The sequence below is a fragment of the Bombyx mori genome, chromosome 28, assembly GCF_030269925.1.
Source record: "Bombyx mori chromosome 28, ASM3026992v2".
Classification (NCBI taxonomy): Eukaryota; Metazoa; Arthropoda; class Insecta; order Lepidoptera; family Bombycidae; genus Bombyx; species Bombyx mori.
The window spans coordinates 2087267-2107447 of record NC_085134.1 but is presented as its reverse complement, the minus strand read 5'-3'; the positions used below and the strand labels follow the sequence as shown (position 1 = coordinate 2107447).

Below are 20181 nucleotides of genomic sequence, written 5' to 3'. Positions count from 1 at the left end.
GTGAAACCTGTGATTATTTAGAAATAAGGTTGTTTGTACCGTAACCTAACTCTTGCTCTAGGTCGACTGATAATAGGTGCTTATAAGGTTTCCACAGAATATATGGCGTGAAGTATGTTTTGTATACTGCTTCGATTCAGCGCTCGTCAACACTAGGAGGCAATCTCACTTTTAAGTTTCCTTTCCAAAAACATTAATTTATACCAAACTACCTACCTCCTACCACCAGAAAATTAACCAGTTATTTATTGTCGTATAACTCTTGTCGGAGCGGTCGTGGTCGTCAATCAGTGTCATTGCTGTGCTGTGCAGGCGTTTTGCGCCTTACTATCAAACCGTTTCGCAAGATTTTATTAGTGAAAATCACTTACCTCGGTCTTCTAGGAGGCAGCACGAACTTGAGAGGTCCAGCAGACTTCCTCCTACCCTGCACCATAGGCACGAAAAGCAGCCCATCATCATCAGAATCCGATTCACTCGATAAATTGACTAATGCTGGAGCCGACCTCCTTCTCCCAGACATCGCTTTGGGAACTTCCAGCATGTCTCTTATAACTTGGCAGTATTTGCATGAACTGGATTCAGCCATATACGCCGTTGTTATAGCATAAGCGTAGTTCTCTAAGAAGCACCTGTGACAGCCAGGCACGTAGCTGCCCTCAAAATCAGTAGACTCTTCGCTAACTTCCTTCTTCTTCAACTGACACCTTTTTTCTCCTCTAGAACTATCCGTTTTCTTTCTATCCGTTGTTTTCTTCTTTTCTTCTTTATGTTTCTTTTGTTCTTCTAATTTCTTCTGTTTAATTTCTTTCAAACACTCAGCTTGGTCGTTGTAATATTCTACACATTGCATCCTCTCCTTCTTAGACGATTTACTAGGACTTCTTTTTCTCTTGTTTCCAATGTTTATTGTTTCTATTTTAAGAGATTTCATCTGTTTTATTATGTGCTCCTGTATGTAAGGACGAGATGAGAACTCGTCTGTGGCATCTGCCTCATACTGAAAGTAGTTTTGATCGGTGCCTTTGGTAACATGATCTGTTTTGTCTTGTTTGTTTATATTTTTGTTGTCATCAAAGGTAGCTTTACGATCGTTTTTTAACGCGCACTTCATCGAAGATGTGTCATCATCAAGACAAGTTTCGTATCCGTCGATGTCGTGATCTATATATAGCAGGGAATTGTTCTCTTGGATGGATATTTTCGTGGTAGCGTCGTGAAAACTGTCATCGGTAGGGGAATTAGCGTCCTTCCAACTTTCATCGCTTTTGACCCTCTCTAACGTCGTTGTATCGATTTTTTCATCGCATTCCTTCCAGTATTTCTCGAAACTGATTCTTTCTAACCCAGTTGGAGTAACGGCAAATACCATTTCGTCTGAAGTCGATATATCTTTGCTGTTCTGCTTAAAAATACATATATCTTCTTTTATATCAGCTGATTTGCGACGAATATCTCGTTTCAGTTCCCTTGGAGCTATAAAGTCGTCTTCTGTGATGGTCATATCATCATCATGATCTAGAGACTCTTCTGATTTCGAGGATTTAATTCCGTTTACACGTATAATATCACTATCTATAGTAATTTCTTTTCGGTGTATGTCCTTTTTGCAGTCATCAAAACTCAAGTCAGCGATAACGGATATTTCATCATCTTTTATAGAAGCATCTTCAGGTTCGAGGCAGATTTGTACTACTTCAAGGTCTTCTCCGTATTCTTGAAGACATTCGTGGAATGAGTCCATGCCTGTGTTTTCGTCTGAGGCAAGGGAATTGAGGCACTCCTGTGAAATATCCAAACTTTGCAATGAGTTGCATTTTGATTATTATTTTATACATAAGCAATTATATATCATTACGTCTTAATCAAAATGTCAAAGTAGGTTTTTAAACGTGTAAACAATCACACTTTTACGGCCCATTTAGTGCTAAGCGGTTACCGGAGCCCATAGATATCGATAACGTATATTTGGAAATCAAAAAGTTGAACTTGAGACAAGAGTTCTAAGTCTCAATTTTATAGTACATCGTCTTCCCCACCCTTGAAACCGGAATGCATCACTGCTTCGCGGCAGAAATAAGCATACCTGGAACCTACTATGCTACCTGTCTCTACCCGCTTTTATTACATACTGCCACAAGGCATTATGCAAATTTAAAAATTTGCCGCTACGATATTCACTACCCGATTCCGATTGATTGTGGTAATAAGCTAGGAAGTTGGTGTTTTTTTTTATATTGTCTCCAAGAAACCGTTGTAAGCACAAAAAGTCCTTTATCCCGAATGAAGTAAAATTGTTGATGACATCATACATTTCAATTTTTTTTTTTTTTTAATTTTTTTTTATATACTAACAGTCACGCCACATTAACTGGTCCCGTGCTAAGTTCGTAAGGACCTTGTGTTACAGATACCAGATAACGGAAATAAATATAAGATTTTTATTATACACATACACATATTTAATATACATCCATAACCCTGGAAAAGATATTTATATTTATCATACAAATATCTTCCCTTGGCGGGGTTCGAACCCGCGACCCCCTTGTGTAGTGACCATGTCACTTACCACTACACCAGACGGCCGTTAGTTATTTTTATTATAAATTCCGATGTATAAATAAAACTGTTTCCGTTTTTTTCACAATAATTTATTGCAACACATAATAAAGCATCTCTTGAACAACATCGAAAACACATTTTTAAAGCATTGACACCGATTAACATCTACTTTACAAGACTTGTGACCGTTTTTCATCTTGACACAAGTTAAATGGCCAATTTACGTAATATATTAACTAACTTTTCGCTGTCGCGGACCAATAGAGCTTACCTATCCTATCTGAGCTTGAATTACATCGCCAATAGCACAATATGAATATAAAATTTAAATAAGGACCTCCTACTATTCAACTTGGAGACTTAGCAGGAGATACAGCCTTTGATACAGTAAATAGCATTGGTAAACATTATGTTTCCTAAAAGGACGTACTTTTTCAGACCAATTGCGCTCATGGCAATGTAGAATATATTATTGTTCTTACAACAAATGAAGGAAACCATTTTGTAAATGACGTCACTCAGTAAAGCTCTCGAAACTTTCAATGTCAACAACTAGTTAGTTGAGACAGTTTTATTTATTTAAAGATCTATAGATTATTATTGACAATAGGTTAATGGTATTTATATCGGCCGAAAAGTCGGTAATGAAAATAAATTGAGGTTCCACCTCTTTTTAAACGACTATCGACTGGCAGACGATTTCAAGGTTAGAATAATATAAATTGGTAAAGATCATAGTCATATGAATTCCACCACCCACCTTGCTACGTAAAGTCAAAAAGAGAATTCTTCACGATAGGCATATAGAGACTGTGGTAACTTTTTTTTTATTGCCGTATAGGCAGACGAGCATACGGCCCACCCGATGGTGAGTGGTTACCGTCGCTCACAGCAATGCCAGGGACCAGATCCAAGCCGCTGCCCACCAAGTACCTAACTGGGTAGGCTCACAATAAAACCCACTATTGCCGACGTATATCCATCAAATGGAGTAAAATATCCCTTCAATATGCCATGGGACCTTACGTTTCAAGATCGACGGCAGCATCCACATTATGATAAAGCTGATGAGGCTCTAATAACTACAGCCGTGACCTTCCTACGTCACGTTTTAGAACGAACAAACAGTCACAAATCTTGTTATATCTATACATATTATAACGACGTATTGTGACGGTACACAGTCTTTCTACACATTTATTCTTATATTTAAAGTGTTTTAACACAAACGCCAAGACCTACAGTGACGTAGACGTAGAAAAAAATACAATAGATATAGCCATAGCAAAGGGACAAAGAAATATAGATAACAACTATATTTCTTTGTGTCTTTGGTAACGCTAATTAGATGCCGAGAAGATTAAAAATAGAAACTGGATTAGTAATGTTACGCCGGTAAGAGTAACGCCATCATCGCCGAATAGTCAAACGAATATCAAATTCAAATTCAAATTCAAAATCATTTATTTCAACTTGGATGTCATCAAAAACACACTTGTTGAATGTCAAAATGTAAAAGAAAATGTTAACTCTACCACCGGTTCCAAAAAAGCCACAGTCCTGAGAAGAACCGGCGAAACAAACTCAGCGGGCTTTTTTTTTTTTTTGTATTTTCTCAACTATTTTCTTCTTTTTTTTTTTTAAAACAAGAAAACATATTTACAGTACACAAAAAAACAAGTCAAAAAAAATACAATTCAAAGTATCTAGCCGCAGAACGCTCGAGAATACAACGCCATCTCTTTTCAGATAGCGGAAACACACAATATTAGACTTTTGTGGAATATTCTCGATAATTCTAGGGATATGGTTATGGGCTATAAAAGCGTTGCAGAGATGGCACGCAATCATTCAGTAATCGGAACTACTCGAAGCGAAACAGCGAACGGATCACCTGAAGCGAAGCGGAAGAAGCGAATTGAGAGTTTTAAAGTGTTTGTGAAGTGTTTAAAGTGATTTAAGTGTTGAATACAGTTTTTAGTTGTACTTTGGTGGAACATTTATTTATCCCGAACCACAGCGCGTAACGGTAATTTCGAAGCGAGATAGTAAAACAGTTAAACCACTACTATAGAACTTCCTGCTTAAGAAATCATTCATTGATATCTGACGGCTCTTAATTTATACTAGAGATCCCGCAGTAGTCGAAATTCGACTATAATTAATTGGAATTGTAAGTTTGTACACTATTATTATTGTATTTAATACTTCTATAATCACAAATCTCGCCAAGACTACACTATAAAAAATATTAACAAAGACAATGTTTAATCTATTCTCAATTTGACAACAGACGCCAAGAACAAAAGTTTGACAATAAATAGTATGCATGCGTGTGTGCGTCAAATACATAGTATGTAGTGTGTGTAATGTTTTCTTTATTGATTTAATGTATCTTTTATGCATTATTTTAAAAATATATTAGCATTGTGCATTTCTTCTCTATATTTTCTATAAGTGTGGGAAATTTCATACTCCTCCGTCCGCGCAATTTTCATAAAAAGGGATACAAAGTTTTTGCTTCACGTATTAATATATAGATATTACAAGCTGACCCGGCAGACTTCGTAGTGCCTCAATCGATAAATAAAAGACCTAAGCTTTATTTAATTCCGAGAATTTTCATATTTATCTACCTTTTAAACCTTCCCTGGACTTCCATTCAAGACCTAAATTAGCCAAATCGGTCCAGCCGGTCTCGAGTTTTAGCGAGATTAACGAACAGCAATCCATTTTTATATATATAGATAGATAATAGATTTGGATATTTCGAAAGTCACTGGCCTTGTGTCCTGGCCTATAGGCCTTGGCGGTTAAAGAATACACGTCATGTTGCCTGACCCAACTCCCACCAGTCTACCTTTGAATGCTGAAGCATATCCTCAAAGCACTTAAAACTCTGAATTATTTTTGAACAATAAAATTAGCAATTATCATAAATGAACAAACTAAATATTATAGAATTTAGAATGCAATCTCAATGCGCTGTTAATTTTTAATTGATTTTTACATTAACAATAAAATAACTAATTACACTGACAACCCTAACTAAATATACGATTTGATTTTTCCAATCTGAAGTGTACAGATGGATGCTGTCAAACAACATGACGTTGTATTATTAAAATATTACATTAATACATTACACTTAAAAACTATGATATGTTAAAATTACCTGTAAATAGTAATTATTATTTTGTTATAAATTAAACCATTTCATTAAATACAAACTTTATTTTGGGGCTTTTTTCGAAATAATTTTAAGATTTAGTAGAATTATTAGTAGTAGTAGAAGAAGAAGAACTAAAAAAGACTCAAAAAAAAAGATTTTTTTCTTATTTTATTAGACAGACTATTAGAAAAAACGCGTTTCGTCTTACTTTGGTGATTGAATGAGTCAGGTCATCGACCCATAAGCTTTCTACGTTTTTCATTGCGGGCTCACTCATAATGTATTTTATATTAAATTAAAGTATATATAACCATAAGCGTCTTACAGTTTCAAGATATCAAAATTATAATAAAGGAATGCCTGCAAAAATTAATTAATAAGGTAATACATATTTGTAAATCCAAGCCTAATTTACATAAACTTCTTAATATGACGCTTTAATAAATACAACAAAAAATATTAAATATTTCCTTTTTTTAATAAAATAATAAAATTTTCAAAAATTATAAATTTCTCTTAACCTACATATTTTATAATAACGATTACTATCTCAAATCCTTTATTTATAACATTACTTGTACTTCTATAGTACAACTAGCCGCACAAACGAGTACTTAATGCGAGCTTTTTAAAGTTCTCGATAGCGTAAAAGTTAACTCGAATTTCTATGCAGTTGGAACACCGCCCCTAGCGGCAAACGTAGGCAACTCCATACTTAATCGAGTTAACTTTTACGCTATCGAGAAGGTTAAAAAAATCGCATCAAACACACAGTACAGTCCACATAAAGTACATCGTACAGTCCGTGACCTGTGAGTTATGAGCCGAATGAGCACGTATGACGTAATCCAACAATGAGCACAAATCCTTCTGAAGATGCATATTGTTCTAAATCAGGGGTTCCCAAACTTATTTTGTCTATTGCCAACTTTGAGAATAAATTATTTTTTAGCGCATTCATTTTTTCACCTACCTAAGAACCACTCTAGCGTGAGCTCAGTCGGTGTCTATGAGTCTTCCTGAATGAAATTACAAATCGCCTCTACACAACGCACCCTTTTTTTCTGGGTCTCTTAACTCCCCCCTTTAAGCCTGCAACGCCCACAAGGGGGCGTTATCGCCCACTTTGGGAAAGGCTGTTCTAAATAGACACAAAAAGATTCCAAATGAAGTTTGTGTAGTAAAACAGTAACAGACTATTGTTTTAAAACGTAATTGACGTTTCCACACCATGGACTCAAGTTGAGTGATCGCAACGTATTGATGTCTATGGACTCTTGTAAGCTTCATACAAACAATACTTGTCGGCAATGCAGGGAAAGCTCTTAATTCAAAAACGCACGATAGGCACCGAGTGGATTCAATAAATCGATGTTGTTAAAGCAATCAACATAATCATACAGTACAGTACCCGACAATAAATACCACACATCGGACTCTGGTAATCGGCTAACTTCGTATAGCTATGTCTCTGTCGCGCGAACTAATAGTACGGTAAGTATTAGAACTGCATACTATCGCTCTGAGGAATATCACAGAGGTGGAGTGCGAAAGAGAAATGCAATGCTTATCGCCGGGTACTGTAAAACAATAATGATGCTATAAATAAAATATAATAACAATACAAAATATTGTTTTTTTTATTAAAAAAAATATATAGATCGAGAGTTGAAAAACTATTTGATTTAATCGACATTTTTGCAACTTTACAGGAATGACATTTAAAATTTACAATTTTGAAAAAACTATCATAACAAAAAAAATAACTTCTTCAGATATTTCAATGGAACAAACTTAAATTAAGGTTCAATAATTAAAACATCGAACTGTTGAGGCTAATACCAAATGAAACGGACCTTTAATTATATGGATAAATGTCTCGTATTTCACCCCTCTATATGCATAATTTTTTCCAAATTTCTATTTTGTTCAGATTCCTTTTCGTCTTTACATACAAAATATTTTCATTACATCATCTCGTCTGGTAATTTTAGGCAGTTGACTACTATTTAAGTATGTAACATTTGCTGAAATATCTTGAGCTCAATATGCAAACATTCTTTGGCCAATATCAGACTGACACTCGCATTAAAATACCGCATTTTGTAACAATATTACAAGCGGCTTCAATACCATAAGACTACACTCAAAATGGACGCTATTAGTCGCTTTCTTAAGAACATTCTAATACATATATTCCATCACACATCACGATTAATTGACTATATGATAATTGCTATACGATACTACACAACCTTTATACATAGCTATGAAATAAATTTAACATACGCAGAAGAAGCGACCTTATGACTTCACGGACAACGATGATTTTATAATGTCATTGCAATTCGAATTTCATTCAAAAGTACAGTACAGAGTGTATGCATTAAGAATCAACGTTATATACAGGGTGTTCAGAGTTTTCAAAATCGTTAAAAAATTAACCTAATATTTACGTAATACTTAACAAAAAAGACGAAAAGAAACTAAAAAAAATGAGATAAATTAAAAATATTACCGATGTATTATAAAGATCTTCACTTGCCACATTTGTAGCACACATTTCGGTCACACAAATAAAAATAAAAATAACACAAAAGCTCCATGTATTCTGTATTCTTTGGCAAAACAAAAATCCCGTTGAGTGCCGCTTGTTCTCGTCGATATAAAACTAAATGACACATTCAGCTCCTCAAACTCCAGTCGATCAACGCCGCAGCCATCAAATCCGATTCATAATCTGATCCGCCGTGACGTCATTTCATGATCATTTCAGCTTTAATTTTAGAGTTGATTCCGTGTCTCTCCCTCTCAATCCTAGGCCTTTGCCCATATTCAATCTGAAGTTCCATTATGTCTCTATGCAAAGACATTATCAAACGCAATATCTTCGTGAAGTATTCCAATCTCTGCAACAAAAAGGAAAAAAAAGAAAAAATAAGAACAATCATAAGGCATGCATATTGTACACTAAAGGGAAAAAAGTATTAATTTATAAAGAAGATAAAACAAAAAAGTTTCCAAACATCGGTAAGCCACCGCGAAGCAGTAATGCGTTTCGGTTTGAACGGCGGTGCAGCCGTTGTAACTATACTGAGACCTTAGAACTTATATCTCAAGGTGGGTGGCAGCATTTACGTCGTAGATATCTATGGGCTCTAGTAACCACTTAACACCAGGTGGACTGTGAGCTCGTCCACCCATCTAAGAAAAAAAAATCAAGGCAATAGAGGAGCTAATTCCGTTTATCGTACAAGATCGAATAAATTTAAAAACTGCATGCTAATGATAATATGTACGTAGGCTTCAAGCGAATCGAAAGCATAATTATGTAGAGAAAAAAATAAAATAAAAATAAACAATAACTTACTGTTATTCCCCTGAGTGTACAATAACACGACACTTTATATACAGACAACACACACAGACACACAATCAACATGTAAATATGTATATATTAAAAAAAAAACATTTGAAAATATTTTTTGTTTTTGTAAATTTCACTTTCACAGACCTCAATTACTATAACCACCTGATTAATATATTGGTTTTGCATCATCAAAATTCATTACGTATTGACGTTAAATAATTACAACCATAAATTTCGCGAATCGACTTTGTAGGAATAATTTCATCGGTCCTGCCATTTATTTATACAGGGTGTTACAAAACTACCCGTAAAACCGAAAGAAGATTAAATGGGGCCTTATAATGAGCTCATTCACAATATTTAAGAACCGTAGTAACGCTGTATAACATAACATAAAATATATATATATAATATTATTATTTTCACTCATGTGCAAACCCTATTTTAGTAAAATCAAAGAGTAAGCTACGCAGAATGTACCTACATTTCTACTAGAAACAGTTTTAAGATATCGATTAGAAGAATTGAAAATGACATATTTTTTTTTCCAACTTAAAGCCATTTTTGAAGCCAGTACTTGAGTATAATTATATTCTTGTACTGAGGTAGCAAACATTTATGAATGAAAAATAGAAAAACAATAAAGTAGATAATTATTCGGTAAAATAGGTATGTAGGCCTTTATCCTACTTATTATTATATATTATAGGTAGGATATCTTTTTTTTTTTACGCTGAGGAATCCATTTACGGATACCCGGTCGAGAGGGGTAATAGACCGGGTTATGTCGGACTCCGGCGCCTCTAGAGAAGAAGAGGGAGAAGAGGAAGACTGGTCTTCCTCTTCTTCCACCTCCTACCGGGAGACTACGCCTTGATAGGTAGGATACCTACCTAAATATCATAATAATCTGGTTCCCTGACATGACAGCTTACTAGGGTTGATAAAACTTTTGGCTTTGATAATTAATGATATTTTTACGGGGTATTTTGTAACACGTTGTATAATAGCACGTACATATAAATAGAGGCTGTGCGCGCAAAAGTGGCTTAACCAACAATTTTTCATATTCGTACTTAATTAATATTGCAATTTATTTAAAACATAATAAATATCGATGCAAAACCCCATCCTGATCCCTAGTTTCGTCGATAGATTACATTTTATTATGACTCTGTAAATATTATTTTTGCGCGTATTGTTTTTACCCACGAAGCAGTGTAAAATTGAACTTAAACTTAATTATCTCTATACTAACCATGGCAAGCTTAGGCCACTTTTGCACTGACGGCCTCAATTAATATAAATATTATTTTTTGACATAAAAAAACAGTATCTATAACCTATTTTAAATGCATTTATTTTTTATAAACAACGCCGTATAAACAATGATTTTTAGTTTAAAAAAAGTTCCCGATAAAATAATCTTGTACATAATGTGGATAGGCGTGGATTTAATATGGAAGGGTAAAAGGTTATTTCGTGTAAGCGACATTTATCTTTGTAATTAAAGGTACGTTTTATTTGGTACTAGCTGACCCGGCAGACTTCGTAGTGGCTCAATCGATAAATAAAAGACCTAAACTTTGGTTTTGAAATAAACTTAAAACAAACAAAAGGAATCCGTCCGACGGGGGACACATCAAAGGAAAAACAAAATTGTATTTTTTATCTAATTCCGAGTATTTTCATATTTATCTACCTTTTAAACCTTCTCTGGACTTCCACAAATAATTCAAGACCAAAATTAGTCAAATCGGTTCAGCCGTTCTCGAGTTTTAGCGAGACTAACGAACAGCAATTCATTTTTATTTATACGTATTACGCTTTAACAGTTCGATGTTTTCAATTAAGATTCTATTAAGTTTACCCCAATCAAATAGCTGAAGAAGTTTTTTTTGTTTTGATATTTTTTCCACATTTCAAACTTTAAATGGCTGTAAAGTTGCAAAATGACGCTTAAATTCAATCGCCTTTTACCCTTCGATATGCTTATTGTCAAAGTAATTTTTATTTAGACACGAATGAGACGGCTTATCCATAAGTATACTGACCTGGCTACTCTGGAAACTGTGGCCGTTGGCTTTTTCACCCCCCACCACAGTACTGCAAGGAAGGGGTTTTGATATCCCAATTGTGACGATACCTGATGACAATAATCATTGAAAGCGTCTTAATTTGAAAGTTGCAACTCAATTACCTTAAAGGCCTATAAAGTTGGGCAGCTAAATAATTTCCACAGTAAGTATTCTTGCTGCCTGTTGACATTTTTAAAGTTCATGTTGATGAGTTTAGTCTATAATATGTAATAATGTACGTACTGAAATGGATATTAATGTGTAATAATATTATACTAGTGATCCCACAGTAGTCGAAATTCGACTATAATGAATTGAAATTATAAATTTGAAAATTATTGTGGTTCTATTGTCAAAGACTATTATATTCTTCTATTTATATTATACTTCTATAGTCACAGATTTCGCCAGACTACACTATAGACAAATAATATTGAAGACAAACAATAGTAATCTATTCTCAATTTGAGCAGACTTTAAACAATAATTGACAATAAACAAAAAGTATATATTATATATAGTGTTGTGTCAAATATATGGTAGTGTGTGTAATTTTTTTTTAAATTGATATAATGTGTTGTATGCATAATTAAAAAATATATATATTCTGCACTCCTTCTCTATATTATCTATACCTGTGGAAAATTTTATATACCTCGGTCCGCGCAATTTTCATAAAACAGAAATCAACACTCGGTCTATTTTTGCGCGGTAATCGTCCTGAAAAATCACTTTTACAAACGCCACTGAAGTTATAACAATATATATAAAATAAATAAACCTTGCTCTTGCTCGAAAGCGATATTGTTATTGCGTCGACGGCTGCTAAATCCCTAACTAGCAATATATTGTAATTACGTATTATATACATAACTATCGCGCAGTGGAAGTTACACAATACAGCAGTCGTCGTGGCCTAAAGGATAAGACGTCCGGTGCATTCGTATCTAGCGATGCACCGGTGTTCGAATCCCGCAGGCGGGTACCAATTTTTCTAATGAAATACGTACTTAACAAATGTTCACGATTGACTTCCACGGTGAAGGAATAACATCGTGTAATAAAAATCAAACCCGCAAAATTATAATTTGCGTAATTACTGGTGTTAGGACCTCTTGTGAGTCCGCACGGGTAGGTGCCACCGCCCCGCCTATTTCTGCCGTGAAGCAGTAATGCGTTTCGGTTTGAAGGGTGGGGCAGCCGTTGTAACTATACTGAGACCTTAGAACTTATATCTCAAGGTGTGTGGCGCATTTACGCTGTAGATATCTATGGGCTCCAGTAACCACTTAACACCAGGTGGGCTGTGAGCTCGTCCACTCATCTAAGCAATAAAAAAAAAACAAATACATATGTAGATTACTAGCGACTCGCCCTCGCTTCGCTTCGGAAACTGTAATTTATTATTGATTTCTCCACCATTTAATGGATGTTATTATACATATAAACCTTCCTCTTCAATCACCCTATCTATTAAAAAAAACCGCACCAAAATCCGTTGCGTAGTTTTAAAGATTTAAGCATACATAGTGACAGGCAGATATAGGGACAGAGAAAGCGACTTCGTTTTATACTATGGAGTGATTATTAAAGAAAATATATATGTACATACAATAAAACGCTCCAATGAGATCTCAGCATCGATTGATTGCAGTTTTTACGGAAAGACGTAATAAAATTAAAAAAAAATTGATAAACTTCAAGAGAAAAATCCAGTTCAGTTGGGCTATACAAGAACTACTACAGTACACAAATTTTTTTTTAATGTTTCTTCTTATCTTCTTTCTGGAATAATTACAGCACCACCACTCATAATATTTGCATTTACGTATCTCATTAATATCACCAGATCAAGAAGCGATAGTATAATATAATGTTGATGTGGTAATCTGGTTTGTTTTTGCGGTTTTATATTTTTTCTTGTAGAATACAATGCCTAAGATACAGAATTGTGTAATCACATTAACGCTATCAGCTCCATGTCCAAAATCTATATCCTATCAATAGGTACTCCGGGGAAAAAAAAACATTTTAAAAATGAGTATTGCATAGGATTCATTGAGCCCGCTGAGTTTCTCGCCGGATCTTCTCAGCGGGTCGCGATTCCGATCCGGTAGTAGATTCATTCGCGAAACAATTGCTCTTGAGTTGTTAGGTCTCCTTCGGAGGCGCTCGGGCAGTTGTTAGCAAATCCCACCCCTCTTGGCTGAGCCTTTGCTCGCCCACCTGTCCTGGTGAAACTGGAAAGGCCTTCGGGCCACCAGTAAACTTTCAATCATAAAAAAAAAAAAAAAAAAAGGATTCATTGTCGAATTTTTGTGAATTTACAAAAACCTCATTTATACATAATATAACAATAGGCAAACACGGAAGCTCTAGAGCATGTCCATTAATTTTCTTAGCTCTATGTTTTATGGCTCTCTTGTTTACATATAATCTGTTTTATCTTTCATTTCACTCGTATCTTATGTAATTTTGATAAGATTCAAATTAATATTTTAACTTGTTCAATTTATTTTGTAATTTATTTTTTGCATTAAACGTACGAACGATCTTGCCGTAATGCCGCCTTTGAGTTGTGAGGTGGAAATCTCAATGGAAATGTTTAACTATCTACTGTATCGTTCGCAGGGGAAGACATTACAGCTTCGCAATGGCAATTGACAGAATGGTGGTCTCCATCCGTGGGGGCTCACAATACTTCCACTCCACCAGTATATACGTTAATTGATATTTTATTCTTTTTTTATTCATTACACCCTCTATTATTTATCGTGTTTCTACCTCAGATATTATCTACGGAACGCCGTGCTACACGCTACGACTGATTGAAGAAGCAATTAAAGTAGCCAAATATGAAACACAATTTTTAGCTATTATTCTTTTATAATCGAGCGAGCTGATGTAGCGAATGCATTAAATCCAGTAATATTACATTAAATAACAAACAATGCACCCTCAATTGTTCGAAAAAAACTGTCGTTAGCTTTCATCTGTGTCGGCGTCCAAATATTGGACTTCCAACAGACCGGCATACTTTTTCGGTAATTTAGATTTTACTCTTTCTAACACGTTCAAAACTGTATAAAATCAACATTGTATGAACTGTATGGAATGAATGAATCTAACTGGAATTATACAAAATTCCAACTAAATTTAGAAAGATTCAGGTGTATTATATATTATCCGAGTCTGTGTTAACGTCCAATAATTATGGACCACACAGCTGTGGTCTAATTAATGTATATTTTCGTAGCGCGTCATCGAGTTCCAGCGGTAACACTGAAAAAAGGTCCAGAAAGAGGGTAGGCGAATTTGTCTGTTCTTAACATCCTACCCACAGTCTTCAGTCTAGTCGTGATCGTGGCGTTTGCAATACGTTAACTTCTCGAGTCCTTCAACTTATTCACCGTAAAACAGTCAACGCCGAATGTCTGGCGGCGGTTACTTAACCGGACCCAAATAAGGTTTCAGCGGCCTCGAAGAACCAAATCGCGCAAGACGCAAGAGGCTTTTTATCGTGGAAGTCATTCGTGAACACCTTAGACACACGGCTTTCATTGGTCCATTTGTGTCTTTTTGTAGCGTATAACGACGTAGAGATGATCTTCCAGCGAGCGTGGGATACTGCTCGATAGACCGACGGACCAAATGTTATTGTTCGGAACTTGTATATATGCGAGCTTATCTTGAAAATGTCGTAAGGTTCAGGCATTTGTCAAATATCTTGCGTTGTACGATGGCTACCGCCACACTTCTCGTTGGTATCAGAAGCTGGACGCACCTTTGGGAGCAGTCTTGATTGCGTTGACAGCGACTGCCAGGGGGCTGCGGGCCACGTGCTCTCCGTTGACGGACACCAGTCGATCGCCCGGCGCCAGGCGACCGTCTGCCGCCGCCGCCCCGCCCGCCACCACAGACCGGACCACTATCACGGAGCTGCCCGGCTCTGATGGATCCTGTAAGTCACGGATCAACGTTATTTTTCCCTAACAAAGATGACGCTCTTGAGAGACCATATCAGGGTCACCGACCGATGAGCTTACGGGGCTCAAACCTGACGTTGTTGCTAACACGAACCCTAGCAAGAGCCGTGCTCCGCAGAATCTACCACCGGATCGGAAAAACGCGACCCACTGAGAGGATCCGGCGTGAAACTCAGCGGGCTGTGTCTGAGGGTTAATTTACTCGTCGAGCCCTTCGTCGCAAGCGACGGGTTCAACGAGAACGATGACCGGGATGGTCAGCGTCACCGAGCAAATAGGTAAGCTCACGGGGCTCAAACCTAACGTTGTTGCTTACACGAACCTTAGCAAGAGCCGTGCTCCGCAGAATCCACCACTTTTAAACTGAGACCTACTATTATAACTGAGACCTTAGAACTATTTTCTTAAAGTGGGTGGTGGTATTTACATTATAGATATCTATAGGCTCCGGTAAACACTTAACACCAGGTAAGCCGACCCACCCATCTAAGCCATAAAAAAAGAACGCTCTCCTACCCTTCATACCGGGTCAGTATATCGCTACAGAAACAGGAGTGTAATTACTGCCCGGTCTCATAAAAATACCAATAATACATCATTAAACTATGACTTTATGACATCAAAGGAAAATAAAGAAAATATTTTCAATACTAGGCAAACGCTTGACCAAGGGCACAGACACAAGACATTCATGGTTATTCTTTTTTAATTTTTTTTTATCGCCTTTATAGGCAGACGAGCATACGACCCACCTGCGGTTACCATGTCCATGTTACCATATATCATGTTAGCAATTCCAGGGGCAAAGCCAAGAAGGACATGTCATAGCGCTCGGGAAACACCGTGGAGGGGAGCTCATTCCAAAGCCGGATGGTACGTGGCAGAAAAGATCTTAGACCAAACGACGCTATCTACAATTAATGCGCCTTAAATAAAAAGGCTTACCAGATAATCTAGTATGGAGAACCCGAGACCTCTGTCTTCTTTCGCCAGCTGTATGTAATCGACCTGGTCGCTCCACATGGCCAGACCACTCAGCGGCTCCAACGACCTGGACTTGTTCCTCTCCAAGTCTTCCGTACAGAACTCTGAAACGATGCTTATAATAAGTTGGGATGTCGGAGTTCTCAGGGTCTGAATTCATTTAACTTTGTCTAAAAGAGTTTTTTTATATTATTTTTTATTGCTTAGATGAGAAGACCAGCTCACAGCCCACCTGAAGTCAAATGGTCCAATGGAGTAGATAGACATCTACAACGTAAATGCGCCACCCACCTTGAGATATAAGTTCTAAGGTCTCAGTATAGTTACAACGGCTGCCCCACCCTTCAAACCGAAACGGATTACTGCTTCACGACAGAAATAGGTGGTACCTACTCGTGTGGACTCACAAGAGGTTCTACCACCAGTAATTACACAAATTATAATTTTGCGGGTTTGATTTTTATGACAAGATGTTATTCCTTCACCGTGGAAGTCAATCGTCAACATTTGGCAAGTACATATTTCATTAGAAAAATTGGTACCCGCCTGCGGGATTCTAAAAACCGGTGTATCGCTAGATACGCATGCACCGAACGTTTTATCCTTTAGGCCATGACGACTCCGATGGGAAACACTTAATACGTAGTGGACCGTGAACTCATTCAACCGCCTATCCAATAAAGAAATCGGATCACTAACCACCGTTTTCTAAAACCGGACCAAAAACTACAGGGTCTTTCTTCACCGTATCCTCGTATGTCATATCACTCTTGTCAGAGCGGTCGTGGTCGTCATCCAGCATCATTGTTGTGGGCAGATGTTATGCGCCTCACGAGCAATCGCCACTCCTCTCTTTCTTCATAGCTTTGAAAATATTGTCAAATCAACCTACCGTCATGATCGGTCGAGGTGACGGTATTGGTGCTGCACAGTGACGTCACGCAGCTCTCGGACTTCGCCTTGATCAGCCTCTGCGGCGGAGACAACAGGTCTTGAAGGCTGCCTCCAAGAATACTGTTCTGAAAATATCAAGCCGCTGTGATTATTCCATGTTACTGAAGTCGCTTTACGTTACGTTACGTTACGTTACGTCACGTTACATCACGTTACGTCACGTCACGTATACGTTAACTACAACGGAGGTCACCGATTCCCTACACGGCACGCTCAATAGTACATTTGCGTGTTTGGCACCCTCGCCTTCGGCTCGGGTACCCCCGTACTCATGAAAAAAACAATTTAACTGTTTTTAAATTTTTTAATAAGCTACTATTAATTGAATAAGAGCTGTCTGATGAACTCATCTTTGTTTAATACTTCACTATTAAATTTTATTGCCTTTTGTTTATTTCACTTTTACACTAAACACAATATTGCAAATTACCCGAGCACAACAATTGCGGAGAATTTTAGGTGCGTGAGAGCAGACGTAGACAATAACGCGCATGCACACTTGTACCCAGGGATAAAAAGTTACACTTTCTTCCCTGTACGGCGGGACGGAAATCGAACTTTCGGCGTAGGTAGGAGATTTTTTTTTTTTAAGGTCATGTCAAAGAATATCTTTTTGGTTTAAGTTGGTAGATAATTTTACAGAGAAGCAACATAGTTAAATACAAATAGACCTTAGACAAACAGAGACAGGCAAGTTTCAATGGCGGGGGAACAGAGGGCCCATGTCAAATCGTAGTTGACACGGGCGATTTGGGGTACAAAATCCATGTCAAGTGGTAGTTGACATTCATACCCGATCCTGTAGACCGAATGGTAAACAGTCGACGTCGCCCAAAGCACGTCATTACGGATCCTCCCGATCCATTAACGGTGTTTTTAGGCACCACAAGCACCGGTCACCGTCCTCGTCGAACCCGTCCCTTGCGACGGAGGGCTCGACGAGCGAATTAACCCATAGAGACAGCCCACTGAGTTTCTCGCCGGATCTTCTCAGTGGGTCGCGTTTCCGATTCGGTGGTAGATTCTGCGAAGCACTGCTCTTGCTAGGGTCAGTGTTAGCAACACTCCGGTTTGAGCTCCGTGAGCTCACCTACACACGTTAGGGTGAAGCTGAAGTAGCCTCTCAAGACTATCAGCATAGGTAGAATAAAAAAAATGGAAATAACAGTGGCTAAGGCAGCGGAAGATCTAGTAGACTCTGGGAAAGACAAATCCAAAAATATTGAGAACGAATCTGTTTTAAAAGACCTTAAAAACTAAAACATACATTAAACACAAAAGAAGGCCAAGTTAGGCAATCCAGACGTTTAGAAATCGATATGATTACTTCGCGTAGGTCACCGGTGACCTACAAGGCGGTCAAAAGGCTAATAAAAACCCAGACTAATGTTGGAGTAAACCTAAAATTTTGAAACGCGCGGCCTTAGTGCGAATGCAGAATTAATAAAACTTTAAAATATTATCCGATTTAATGTCCATTGTGGCGTGCCAAACCACGACATCATTAAACTACTAACATAATATAACTAACTAACATAGATTATAAGTCATTCTTACTAACAAAATGTTACGGTTTAAAAAAAAACAGAAATAAATATATAAATAGATAACTAAAAATACTAATGGTCCCGCAGTAGTCGAAATTGCACTATAATTAATTGAAATTAAAAGTTTGAACATTATTATTGATACTATAATGGCCTATAGACAAATATAGACTATAGACAAATTTTAATAATATTAAAGACAAACAATATTTAATCTATTCTCAATTTGACCACAGACTTTAAACAATAACAAAACTTTGACAATAAACAAAGAGCATATAAGTGTTATATCAAATGCGTCGTGGTAGTGTGTGTAATGTTTATTTTATTAATTTAATGTATTTTTACGCATAATTATAAAAAAAAAAAAAACCGCATTCTGCACTCCTTCCCTATATTCTCTAGAAGTATGGAAAATTTCATAAACCTTCCTCCTCACAATTTTCGTAAAAAGGGGTACAAAGTTTTTGTTTCACGTATTAATATATAGATTTATCATTACATCTCATCTTGAAAAGCGGCTTCCCTTGGGTTGTCCATACAAAAATCAACATACCCTCGCAAAACTTAATTCCTTCTTAGGTTGGACCGGTTGCTGGTCTCGTTTCCTCACGCAGACCAATAGCACAGGAGAGGTGACGGCTCTGAGCCTGGTTACCACCTCGACGTGGTGCGCGCCTAATACTCTCCAACCATTCACCTGTAAAGATAATACCGAGGTGCGTTAAGCTGAAACATCACTTGTTGCGTACCAATAAAGTAGTAAATTGAAGAAGCTCACGTCACAAGAATATTTATTACTGGTTGTAGGACCTCTTGTGAGTCCGTCCGGGTAGGTACCACCACCCTGCCTATTTCTGCCGTGAAGCAGTAATGCTTTTCGGTTTGAAGGGTGGGGCAGCCGTTGTAACTATACTTGAGACCTTAGAACTTATATCTCAAGGTGGGTGGCGCATTTACGTTGTAAATGTCTATGGCCTCCAGTAACCACTTAACACCAGGTGGCCTGTGAGCTCGTCCACCCATCTTAGGAATAAAAAAAATAAAAAAACTATTCCCTGGTAGCTTATGGGACTATTCTAGCTAGCTACGCTAAGGCTGGTAGGTGAGCTCACGGGCTCAACCTGAACGAATTTGCTAACACTAGCCCTAGCAAGAGCAGTGCTTCGAAGAATCTACTACGAGATCGGAATCGCGGCCCACTGAGAAGATAAATGATGGCCACGGCCGCTCTGACAAGAGCGATACGACAAAGGAGATATTTCAGGTATACATCATAGGGCCAAATAAAAACCTACCTCGAGCAGTTCATCACCAACTTTGTGGAGACCCAATCTGGCGACGGGTCCGTTAGGCGCTATGGCCCTGATGTAATGTCTTGCTTGGACTTCCTTACCACCAACCACTCTTACTGTCCCCTCCAGTGATATCCCTAGGCCGCTGTCCTTGTCTTTTATTATGGTGCCCACCTAGAGAGAAAGAGACAACTAAATTTTTGTATTTTTTTCCTTATTTAACCGCTGGT

The 20181-nt window shown here is 37.3% G+C and overlaps 1 protein-coding gene across 1 annotated transcript in view; it reads right to left on the bottom strand.

Moving 5' to 3' along the window:
- The window catches only part of LOC101740701 (uncharacterized), a 186290-nt gene that overhangs the window by 128595 nt on the left and 37514 nt on the right, over positions 1-20181 (bottom strand). Inside the window, exons 12-18 of the mRNA XM_012696631.4 lie at positions 19955-20125; positions 19213-19356; positions 17048-17174; positions 16117-16259; positions 14970-15144; positions 11162-11253; positions 372-1783 (exon numbers count right to left, since the gene is read on the bottom strand). Coding sequence (XP_012552085.2) covers positions 372-1783; positions 11162-11253; positions 14970-15144; positions 16117-16259; positions 17048-17174; positions 19213-19356; positions 19955-20125 — 2264 coding nt within the window. The remainder of the gene's footprint in view (positions 1-371; positions 1784-11161; positions 11254-14969; positions 15145-16116; positions 16260-17047; positions 17175-19212; positions 19357-19954; positions 20126-20181) is intronic.